General features: G+C 39.3%; 1 protein-coding gene across 1 annotated transcript; it reads left to right on the forward strand.

Annotated features, from left to right (window-relative positions):
* The first annotated feature begins 677 nt into the window (after positions 1–677).
* LOC148905902 (protein phosphatase methylesterase 1-like) lies at positions 678–7830 on the forward strand. The gene is made up of 15 exons (XM_089038925.1): positions 678–764; positions 838–931; positions 1501–1593; positions 1874–1931; positions 2460–2511; positions 2635–2703; positions 3654–3739; positions 4218–4308; positions 4475–4540; positions 4791–5013; positions 5733–5811; positions 5997–6041; positions 6152–6216; positions 6736–6803; positions 7279–7830. The coding sequence occupies exons 1-15, from the start codon at positions 685–687 to the stop codon at positions 7295–7297; spliced, it is 1188 nt and encodes a 395-aa protein (XP_088895051.1). The 5' UTR covers positions 678–684; the 3' UTR covers positions 7298–7830.
* The last annotated feature ends 4860 nt before the right edge of the window (positions 7831–12690 follow it).

Genomic DNA, 12690 nt, shown 5'->3' on the forward strand with positions numbered 1-12690 from the left:
TAATAATTTTACAAACGCTGGGTTATATAATTTTTAGGCTAATTCACCTTTTCGGCGCTAGCCGTCACGGGGTATAAATTGATTTAAATTATGTTAGGGTCACCATAAAGTTCGGACATTGTTCTCAAATTTGCGTACGAATGTACTGACTCTAAATGAACTATTTACTTGGTTAATGTTTAGTTAGCTCTCTCATGACAAGTAAAATATTATTTTTCTAGCTTGATTGAAGCTTTTCTTACTGTTGTTAAGAGAGCTAACCTAAAGAAATCTACCTAAATTTTCTGGCTAATTGTAAGTAACGAAAATGATTCATGTAACGTATAATGTTTTAGGTTTACCCAAATTTGTGAGCTAAATTGAGCTAAATTGAGCTAAATTGCGCCATGTTGTTTTCGTCAGTAACGAAAATGATTCGTGTTACGTATAATGTTTTAGGTTTACCCAAATTTGTGAGCTAATTTACTTTTTTTTAAAAGATGCCACTTATATATTCCCTGCTAGCAGAGTCCCTCTTCTCTCTCTCTCCCTTCTTTTAGGCGGGGTGGAAGGAGACTGTCTATTTTTCTCTCTCAAGGTTAGGCCGCATTACCCTCCCCTCCCCTCCCTCACATGGCATTTTTTCCATTTGCGCCAGCAGTTTCATCTGTCATCTATATCCCAAACAAAAACAAAAAATTCAAGATGTCGGACATTCATTGCGAAGCTCTCAAGAAAAGAATCGGCATTCCTCCTCTTCCTTCTAGGGCTGGACAACCAGGAGGGTAGGACAGAATTAGCTGAGTTAAATCTTGAATCGAATGCACTGATATCTTTATATGTCGTGTTTGTATATAGTGTTGGAGGAGGTAAAAGAAAGAGGGATTATTCTCCATTATCTTGGGATCATTTCTTTGATCGAAAAGACGATGTCAAAGTCAATGACAAAGATGTATCCAGCTCTAAACAATATTACTTTATCAGTTTTTCGTTTAAATAATATTTGAAGCTAATGAAAGGATGATTTACTTAATATTTACATGCATACTTTTAAAAGTTACATTGACAGGTAGTTTTATTGACATTCATGAATGGTCAACTTTATAATACACTCTCTCGATACTAGTTAAAGTTCTTATTATCAGGTCCCTAGATAAAAGATCATAGTTACAGCTACCATGATCTCTTATCTGGGACCAAAAGATAAGAATCTTTTACTATTATTTATAGAATCATTTTTAAAGGTGTGAGCTCAAAATATTGTAATGATTAATAAGCTTATAGCCATCAATATTACTTTTGCATTTTTGTTTTGAGAGACGCCCTTTTTATTAGAAAAATAAAAGAAAGGATAAATGGAAGAAAAAAATTATTGTTCAAAAACACCCCCTGCTGTGTCCCGGACTCCCTTTTGATCTGTTCTGGCAGAGAGGACCAAAAGGGAAATTGTTGGCACATTAACATTGCAACACTAATGTTTATTAATACCAAGTAGCACAAAAACCTTAACAAAGCTTCTAGACCTTTAGAGTTTACAAGTCAGGTGACCAAGGACCTTTGTTATTAGTTCTACATGGTGGTGGTCACTCAGCTCTGTCATGGGCACTTTTTACGGTACGCAAACATTTTTTACCTTACCCATAAGCTATTTGCCTTATGGTGTCATGTAGTAGCACTACCAGAATCCCTCACACTTTTTCTTTTATCTGTTAATTAGCACCAATTGCCTTGCTTTTCTCATGAGGGAACAAAAGTTTAAGAAAGAAAATATGCAAAGCATTCTTTGATTGTTAGTATAACATACCATGCAAATGACATATTGTTTCCTTATTTATCTCTTAAATATTAACTATGCTTAAATCTGTTGCCTTTTTGTGCATTATTGCTTTTACAGGAATCAGTCACTTCCCTTTGTATATGTCAAGTCCTTGCTGTGGATATGCGTGGACATGGTAAGATTGTTAATAGACCCTTTTCGAGTTCCAAATTACTGCTGTGTTTCTTGATTACAGACTCATTTGCTCAGGCTAAGCCTTGATTTTGTGAAGGATATTCACGTTTTCCAGTCAAGGTCCATCAAGTTTCAAAGTGTTCGTATTGTTGACCTTGTGTATTCTTTACTTTACTGTTGGTATTTGCGAGTAATTAGACACTGATTCAAGGCTTAGCCTGAGCAAACGAGTCTGTAATCAAGAAACACAGCGGTAATTTGGAACTTGAAAAGGGTCTATTTTACATTCTACTGAAAATAGGACTGCTCCTAGAAGCAGGATGTTATATATTCTGCATCAGATTTTTGTCATTTTAACAAGCTAAGTACACAGTGTATCATACATCAAGATGCAAAGCATGTATATATTTTTTCAAGCTAATCTTTCATTATATCTCAATGCCACAGTACAGAGATCTGACATACACATTTTATATGTCTTAACTAGATATGTAGTATATTTTAAATTCCTTTTTCTTGGCTCCCACAGGTGATACTCATACAGAGGATAATGTAGACTTATCAGCAGATGTTCTTGCTAAGTAAGCTTGTATACATTTTTCATATTATCATGTACATTGTACCCTTCCCTGAAAAAGGATATCTCGCCCATATTTATATAATATTAGACCCTCATACTATATTAATTTTGTTTATTGCTTCAGAGATATAGGAGACCTCATACAATCAATGTATGGAGACAGACCACCACCAATATTATTGATAGGACATAGGTAAGATAGGTTTTCTGATTTTGTAGGAGATGGTTTAAACACTTTTTGTATAATGTTTGGTTTGATGATGATACCTGTAGGAACACCTTTAGCTGGATTTTTGTATTGATTCAGATCAGAAGCATCATGAGTTACTAAATGAATGAACATAAATAAACAAGCTAATGAATGAAAAAATGAAAGAACTCCACAGGAAAAAAAACTGGATTCCCAAATTGGGAATTTATTGGGAATTTCCTTGAATTCCCAACAAATTCCCATCCAATTCCCAGAGAGAATGAAATTGGGAATGTGGCACTGATTCCCAATGTTAGTTTGTTGGGAATTTTGTTTTTCTATTGGGTATTAGAAGGAAATTCCCAACAATAAATCCCAATGTTGGTGTTTGAATTGGGAATTCAAGGAAATTCCCAACAATTCCCAATTTGGGAATCCGGTTTTTTTTCCTGTGCTCCAAGTTGATAATTCATGATGTCTTCCCATTTTACACCATACGTCCTTTTGATGATGAGATTCAACATCATTTAGTATCTCTACCAGTAACTAAAATGACTCCTGGTCTGAAATGGCTCTTGCCTTCATATTAATCTCATTTTAAAAGTAAGAAATTAAAGACTAGGACATCCTTTATTAGAGTACAAACACTAAAAGTGTGCAACACTTTGCACTATCTAGGAGTAAATAATACTAATTAAACAATAGAAAACAATAGGATTAGAGTGACCACAGTAAATCCGTGAAATTAGTAATACTAAATAGCACAGTTTCATGCAAATTCCATTGTTTAATTGTACTATTTAATTGTACTATTTAGTAATTAGTGTTTCACGGATTTACTGTGGTCGCTCTAGCATAATTTAGCAGTATTTAGTGGTATTTATGTTACACACTTATAGTGTTTGTACTCTATTTATTTCCAATGCATGTTTTAACTGTTAATTTTATCTCAGCATGGGTGGAGCAATAGCTGTCCATGTTGGTGTCCAAAACTTTCTTCCTTCTGTGGTTGGTCTTGCAGTCATTGATGTAGTAGAAGGTAACAAAATAGTTACTTGTGTCTACTTATGTTCTTGTGAGCTTCCTGTGGTTATCTAGAATGGGAGGGACTAGGAATAAGAAGTAAACAAAGTTGAGTAGGATAGTACCTTGGTGGGTCTGTGTCCACTGGTAGAACGAAGCTTGGGATTGGACAAAATAACAAAAACAAAGAAAGCATGGATTATGGTGAACAATGTGTATTGTTCTACATGTGAGCTGCGTTCTTTGTTTTATCTCACCATTCATTGTTTGTTCATCCACTCCCAGGCTTCATTCTGCCAGTCATGGATTTTACCCACCTTGGTAGCATCCTCTGCCTTGAGAGGGACTGCTTTTAATAAGTAAGTTTGCCAACTGGGAGTAGTTAATGCCATCATTCCATGTATCAACAACACACTCTTGGTTAACTTGTGCTTCAAGCTAACAAGTTCAATAATCTTTGATAATAAATATCAGCATTATTTTGTTTCCTACAGGTACTGCATTAGATGCATTATCTTCCATGCAAAACTTTCTTAAAGGCAGACCACAATCCTTTAAGTCAATAGAACAAGGTATCGAATGGAGGTAGGACAAGCTGATTGATTGATCAATGGACGGTAGGACAGGCAAACTGACTGACAGACTGATTATTTTATTCATGTTAGCACAACCAAACTACGACACCCACATGAGCAGTTTTGTAGTACACTGTATGTCTACTGATTCAAGGGTTTATTTATTCATACTTCAGCATAAGAAGTGGCCAAGTTCACAATGTAAAATCAGCAAGAATATCAATGGTCGGACAGCTAATAAGGTATTGCATTCCTGATGAATGGTACACCAATAATGGTACAATGCTCATGATGGATATACCTAGTATTTAAAAAAAACCTTGTCAGTTGGAGATCTGCCATTTAAAATAAGAGACCAAATAGCATGCTTCAAATTTTGATATATTCACAGCTGAGCAACGTAGTTTTATCTCAGATTGATATACACTGTATGAGGCAAGTTTTTTTGAAATAGGTGTATAGATCTCTAATGCTTTGTTACATCGTTTGAAGGTGTGATGGCAATAGTAATAAACCAGATCTCGTTCAGCCTGCTATCCATATCGCTCATACAACAGACACCATAAAGGAAGAAGATGAAGAGAATGCAGATGAACCAGGACAACCCCAAGCCAAAAATCAAAAACAATCAACTTCTAATAATAGTGGATCCTTTGTCCCAGAGGTAGAGTTTATAAATCATGGGAAAAGTAGCAATAAACTTGGATTTACTAGCTGACAATTGAACTTGTGACTCAAAAGGACTTGCAAGCTGAACCCTTAATGAAGGTCGTACTTGTAAGCTAAGCTTGTTTGATGTATTGTTCTATCCTTTATTGGTTATCTTCAGTTTTTCTAACTTTCTCTTTATGAAAAGCTCGATGCATTGGAGCTGTTATTGTGCATAGACCTTTTCTGAGGTAGAGAACATGGTGCATTGTGTTCTAGATTTGGCACAAACATCTTTTGTTCATCATGCCTTATGTGGTGTTGTTTGTACCCAAGCTAGGCCTCAATTCATCCTGTTTATTGAACTCAGAAAAGGCCTATGCAACCGACTTTACCCTGGTTAACCACAGTTACTTTGGGTTGCCTGCAGGCTAGTACCATTAAGGTTGCATGCTTTGAGTGTTTGTACTCTATTATACATATTCAAGTTGTGGTGTTGAGAGAAGGTACAGTAAGCCATCTTGGAAGTACGTTGGTTGTGTTTCATGGATTGCATTTGAGTTTCTTTCTCCCCAGAAATCTGAAGAGTGTTGGAAATGGAGGATCGATCTTTCAAAAACTGAACAATTCTGGGAAGGGGAGTATCCTTAATGACTTTTCATCATCTCATTTTAACTGCTCACCTTTTGCAAGTGATAAGATCAGATTTTGTTTGAGTATCAAACATCACATTAGAATTCATACCATATATCAGCATGAAAAAGTTATCTAACAAAGTTGTACTAATTTGTCATTACAGGTTGGTTTGTTGACATGTCAAAACTTTTCTTATCTTGTACAGTACCAAAACTTCTCCTGCTGGCAGGTATGTGGCATAGAAAAATTTGAAGCACTCTTGTCTGAACTTAGTAACATGGGATAAAGTTTAGCCTTCATAGCGGTGCAAGAACTGAAACTGTTCTTGTACTCATATTGAGGTCCACTCTCTTTGAAGAGGAAATAAAAGTTGCAGTTGTTTCTCATGCTTTTCGCATCTTTTTTCAAATACAGGTATAGATCGCCTAGATAGAGAACTGACCATAGGACAAATGCAAGGTAAACGACAGAAAGTGTTTGGTAATAAAACAATGTGCTGGAGAAAAGCCTCAAGGATGACTGGCAATATTTCCCCTTCCCACTGACTAATTTCTTTTTCGTTTTCACAGGCAAGTTTGAAATGCAGGTTCTTCCTCATTGTGGCCACTGTGTTCACGAGGATGCCCCAGATAAGGTTAGTAACTTAGCATAGAACGTCACCTAGTTTACAGAAAACTAGCTATGATTCAAGCGGTTTTGGCTTCCATCAATCATATTCCCAAGGGCCTGAGTGTTTTTTCCCCCCAAGGAATAAACGAAAAGGAATAGGAAACGCGCGCGCGTGTGTGATTGATTAGAGTTGCGGCGTAATTTATCCTTGACCAAAAATGGGCATGACAGACAGACAGTATTTTTCTGTGACAGACAGACAGTATTTTTCTGTATACTGCCTTAAAAAGGCATGGAATCTCAAGAAGGTACTGCTCTAAAACAAACAGAAGTTGGTTCTAAAGACCACCTCACCTGACTTATTAGAAAAATACCATTACGAATGGCTTCCTACAGCTACGTACATGCGGTGACATTTCACCAACTACACAGCGTTAGGTCACTAAGCACTCAATCAGGATCAGAATACCCCTTTGGTGCCTCGACATTGATCCAGGACACAAGAAATGAATGCAATGTTGTTTCGTTTTTGTTTTTTTACCAGGTTGCTGAAGTAATAGCGTCATTTCTCCTACGATACAAACTTACAGAAGCCAAGGGGAATTTTGAAAGGTATCGGTCTCTCTTCCCCTCTTAATTCATCTCTTCCCAGTTTTTCTTCTTATCTCTCTCTTTCTCTCTTGATAGAGGTATGACCAATAACCGCTAAAACAATGCGTACGATATTGCTCAATTGCCGACGTTGCTATCGTTCTCTCCAGCTCAATCAAGCTGCTGCGGTTTTATTCAAAAATAGGGCGTGGACGCGGTATCATACGCGATTCGAGTTAGTTGGTCCTCTCTCGTGCTTCAAGAGTTTTCTCCGGTTTCTCTGGATTTTAAATAAGTTGTCTTTCCTACTAGTTTATACAGTATTTCATTACAGTGGCAGAACTTTGCAATTGTTTTATTTCATTTCAATGACCCTGCGACGCCCCCTCTCCTATAAAACTAAAATTAAAGGTCCTTCGTTCAAGATAAATTATGGGCCAAATTTTCTAAAGTTTTTTCCTATTTTTAAAACTTTATTAAACCTTGTGTTTTGTAGGCATTTCCCCGCATGCTGAGAGGTGAAATAGTGGCATTTTAACTGAAAGATCTAGAGCTTCATTATATCAAGCAAAGGTTACATTAACCTCACGTAACAATCTTCGATATGTCGTAAACAGTATACTTAGTTTCTTTCTTTGTATGTATACGAAAAATATTACAAAGTATTTTAAAGTTGTATCTATTTATACACCTAATTCAAAAAACCTTGTCATCGCCAAAGGCGATAGGCAATAGGTGAAAAGCGATAGGATATATGTCATTCCAAGATCCAAGAATAGCTGGAATGACTTGTGTTTCTTCTTCTTCTTCTCGTCAAGAGTATGGACCTTAGTGTTGAGACTGATTCGATGTTCTTTGTATTCAACAAAACCATTTCCATGTCGGAATGAACTATCGCCAATCGCCTTTGGTGATGACAACGTTTTTTGAATTAGGTGTATATCTATGCAAACGTTAGAAGAGAAGCTTGGTCGTTATTCGAATCATTTCTACCCAGTTATTTTACGTCAAACGTGTAAAAGAAGGGAAATAAAGATCAAGAAAAGTCTTTGTTGTCGTAATGTGGTGGACATTATTTGTAAGTGATTTTAGTCTTGCAAGAGACATAATCCAACGCGCGCAAATCGAATGAACCTTAAGCTCCGCCCGCACCTCGGATGTTTTTGAAGACGGATTCTCATTTTCTTTGCGGATTGACCTTCCGTCCACATGGATTTGGTGAATAAGCTACTTGAAAAGGGCAACTTTTCGATAACGGATCATAACTTGTGGAAGGACGAAAAAGATTCGAAAACGTTGCAAAAAAATATTTTTTCAAAAATATTTGGATACGTGTGGACAGGGCCAGCATAGCCAGAGAATAGCAAGAGGTACCCACATCTGTGAAAATAGATGGAAGCTCAAGAGATGAACGATAAAATAGAGCTCTCTTCTACTGGGCATGATTCTTTTGTTGAAGAATGAACGCCTAACGTAATCCTCCCCCTAAATCAGATGTAAAAATTTAAGAATCTGCTTTTTTGAAGCGCGATTACGCGGAGCAGTTTTCTCTGCAACTTGTCTCGCAACGAGAGTAGTGTTCACATTGTGCAACGGAGACGCAATCGTTGCCGAAAGTAGAAACGAGTTCTACTTTTGGCAACGATTACTGCAACTTGTCTCGCAACATTTTTTCAAATTGCGCTGTAGGTTAAACGCTGCAATGCTCCATGCATTTTGTGTCTGTTTGCAAGACAAGTTGCAGAGAAAATTGCTCCGTGTAGTCGCGCATTTAAAGAGCGTAGTGGACAAACCAATTGGGGGAGGTGTACCTCCCCTTACATTGATTTTCTCCACCACCAGGAGCTGAGTGGTTCGAAGCCAGATTATTTACTATCAATCTTATAAGACGATATTCTCTTCCAAACAGCAAGAGAAGCTTCCTACCCTCTCATCTCCCTCCTTCTCCCTTGTAATTGCAACCAAATTAGGGATCACAAAAATTTATAGTAAGTTTGTATTTACTGAATAAGTTAGTTTAAACTTTCGGTATTAATTTGGATCCACGACAAGCCAAGCAAATAGTACCCGAACATTTTTTCAATACTGAATATTACACTTGGGACTCATGATCAGGTTTTGCTAGCAGTCCTTTTAGTTCTTGAACTATCAAAGAAAAAGTAATGTAGGATTTGAAATCATACCGTCAAAACATCAGTGATTCAATTTTACATTCTCTTATGTACTTGTATCCAAGATTTTACATGGCGTAGGTTGTGTTGACCTTCGTATCAAGGACTGTTCTTAACGATGACTGACAGTTGGTCCTTTTTAGTGGCACTTACTGCAGGTTGACATACTTCGCTTCCTAAAGCTGCAGTCGCTCCGTACCTTGCTTCGTGTAGCTCATTCTCAGCCAGCTCAAGAATTGGTATAGCTTCTTGGTCGTTCTTGTATCGATTCGTGCAGTTACCGAAGAATTGAGCAACGCGAGCCTTTTGGTTGCCAATCTTCTGACGCGAACCCCTGTGTAAGTCTTGAAAGAAGATTTTGAGTCTCCCTGGTGACATTCTTGGGCTGCTTGGCGAACTTGGCGAAGACGGCGGCGTTTGAGGAGTCTTTGGAGTTTTAGGCGACGTCATGTTGAAGTTCTCGAGAATCAGCAGAGAAAGAAATAGTTCGACATCAAAAAACTCGTGGGCTGAGTAGCAGCAGTAAGGGGGACTCGCGATCGATGCCGTATATTTGCGGGTTTAACCCGCGGAATTAAGCACGCGGGTACAGCAGATTTACGGGATTTCCCGCGGTGTGTCCTTACTGCTGCTAGTTGTCGAACCGCAAACGGAGGTTAAAATATTTGTTGGATATACGATGCACGAATGTAAAAGTTCGTTAACGACTTTTGCATAATTTGTCTAAGACCTAAAGTTATCGTACCCAAGCCAGAACCCTTTTGGTGTTGTGGTAAAAAAATGCAGATAGAAGATGACACGTCAGCACAGTGTTACGAGTGTGGTAAGAATATTCGTAATGCCGTACCAAATGCTACCAGAGAGCAGTATTACGCCAATGGAGGTCGTAAGAAAACGCCATATAAGAGATTAAAATACTTCAGGGACTGGATGAGTCATATCCAAGGTTTACATCCGATATATTTAAGCGACGAAGTAAGGAAAAAAATCATAGACCACTTAGAAGAGTCAACCCCGCAAAGTCTACGAAAGACATTGAAAAAATTAAAACTAGGGAAATATTACAAAGCTATTCCCTATCTTTTGTCTGAAATTACCGGTAGGCGTATTCCTCATGTCCCAGATATGCAAAGGGCCGAGTGGATGTTTTGTCGGCTGGATAAGGATATTCCTTATTACCCTGACGTAATTTACGAAATATTTTACAAAATAGACCCCAACCACCCCCTATTAGAATGGATTCCGAGAAGATGAAATGTGCAGTCGAAATCCCCCTACGTTCTTTTCAAAGCAGATGTCTACTGAGCGAGTTTTCTTTGGAGCTCCTCTTTTGCCTCCTGGTAGATCTTTTTGCGAGATTCCTCGGAAAGATCTTTCACGATGGTTTTTTTATTACCCGACTTTAATTCGCCGTATTTCTTTTCCTCCGCGAGGATCAAAGAGAACTCCGTGTCGTCTATGCGGCGGTCCTGCAGAGCCTGAGACACCAAGTCGGCAATGGTGTTAGCCTTTGCTCTTGCCAGGGCTATATGAGTGTCGTGCTTGGATATCTTACCGGACAATTGCTTTATAATGCCTGTCGTAACAGCGGAAACAATGCCGCAGACAGCTCCAACGCTGGCTAAAGGAACGCCAACGACTATTCCAGGTCCAGTAAGCGAAGTAGCAACGCCAGTGCCTGTTAACGCCACGGACATGGAGCCGGAAGTTATCGCAATCTTATGTAGTATGCTTCGGGCTCTGGCGTACTTTTTCCTGACCTCTTCGTAGTGTTTCGCTTGCCCTTCCAAGTAAGCCAAGATTAAGTTCGCTTTATTCAAGCGGAAGTTCTCGGCGTTTAATTCTGTAGGACCTATGGTGGGAACATCTGGGTACAACTGAGGTGCTGAAGGTATAACATCCATTATATATACTAATGTACGACGCTTTTGGGAATGATATTGAGGAGCAGCCACATCACGACAACCGGGATTATGCCAACTGGAGGGCCTTTAGGAAGATGTTTCCGCATGCAGACCCTAGTAAGTTCGAAAGAAGACCCGATGGGATTTACTTCAACGGCGAAAGAATGTACAGCAATGCGGACTTGGAGCCAAAGGCGACCGTTAAGCATAAAGAAAGGCAGCCTAATTTTCCAGAGAATTTATTACCGGCAACGGAGGATTACCCATTTTACGATAACAAAGGCGGCGCAAATGACTTTGCTAAGATGGTTACCTCCTTAGAAATCCCCGTGGGTTCTACGACTTTCAAAATAAAAGTCAGAGACATCTTTAGAGAAACTGCCATGAAACATACCTCAGGGAAAGAATCCAGAGAATGGTTATCAGGTCCCAACATGCGGTATTGGCCGCAGCAGTTAAACTTTGCTGTCTGGGCTGCTACTAAAGGATGCGGTATAGCCGCGGACATGTTCCATATTCCTTTCCTGCGATTTCATGTTGCTTTTACTATTCGTAGGATATTGTTTGAGTTAGGAGCACCGCTTCCTAGTGACACTATCTTTAAGCCGAAGGATAACAAATATGACAAAGTCGCATGGGAGCGATTAAGGAATGAGTTTAAGCTTACCAACCCTGATTTTCGCAACAAAGAGGGTGCCGCCCATGGTTTAGGAGAGACTTACACCTATGCTTCGTATGTTGGCGCCAGCATAGAAACTCCGGGTATGGGGTATCCTAGCAGATGGGAATTCTCCGACTTAGGGGGTAAAGCGTCAAAAGGTGACTTGATTTACTTCATAGAAAGCAAAGAGAAATATCCTTGGGCGCCTTTCTTTGCCGCAAAGGGCATTGGACTGAAAAACCTAGCAAGGATTAACCGCAGCATTGAAGCCTTTGTTTACTGCATTCTAGGGGCCCAGGTTAGCACTCGCAGCCCCATCGTAGATGCCTCCGGTGCGTCGCAGGAAACGCAACAAGTATTCCTTGTCCTCTTCGAAAGCGCTGTTATCGAGAATGAGATTTCTAAGTCAGTTCAAAGATATCAACTTGCGGTGCAGCAATCAAAGGTTAGACTGGATTATGCCTTGAGTCCTGGTTGTTGGTTAATGCCAAGTAATTTGGTCATCAACGCCGATTCCGTCGTGGGTTACAACAACAAACTTCGACGAGCTACTAAGGATATGAAGTTTGGGGTGAATGACGTGAACTCTGACACTCTTAGGAACATTCCCCATTTCGTGGAGAAGCCAAAGAAGGAGCACGTAGAAAAACCATCAAAGAAGGCGCATGTAGAAAAGCCACCAAAGAAACCAGCAAAGAAGGTTACCGAGGAATATGACCATAACTTACTAAAAGCCGGCCTAGCAGCTGCAAGCATTGGTTTGAGCTATTATATATGGCGATGAACAACCCCTACGTAGCTGGAGTGGATTGTGTCTATACGACTTACACAGGCGAGAAAAAATATACCCAGGCATCTTGGGTTGATGTCACGGGCATGTCCGTGAATTTGAACTACTCAGGAAAGAAGTTAATCCTTTGTAGTATTTGCATTGGTACGAGCAGCCATGCCAACGTCGGCTTTAGGTTCCTGGATGAGAATGGCGTACTGCAGCCTATGCGCGCGAAGACAAACAACAGGGAGCCTGTACATTTCTCCGTAGAACCGCCGACGAATAGCGCTGAGAATCTTACGACTTGGACTTTTCATATGGTTACCGACTGTCATGGAAAGGTAAAGCTACAAATACGCGTAGACGATACGGGGAGCGTTTGCGTAAATAGCATACATGA

This window comes from Actinia tenebrosa, unplaced genomic scaffold (genome assembly GCF_029948245.1).
Source record: "Actinia tenebrosa isolate PJP-AT-01 unplaced genomic scaffold, QUT_ActTen_1.0 PGA_scaffold6__47_contigs__length_16458017, whole genome shotgun sequence".
NCBI classification, from domain to species: Eukaryota; Metazoa; Cnidaria; class Anthozoa; order Actiniaria; family Actiniidae; genus Actinia; species Actinia tenebrosa.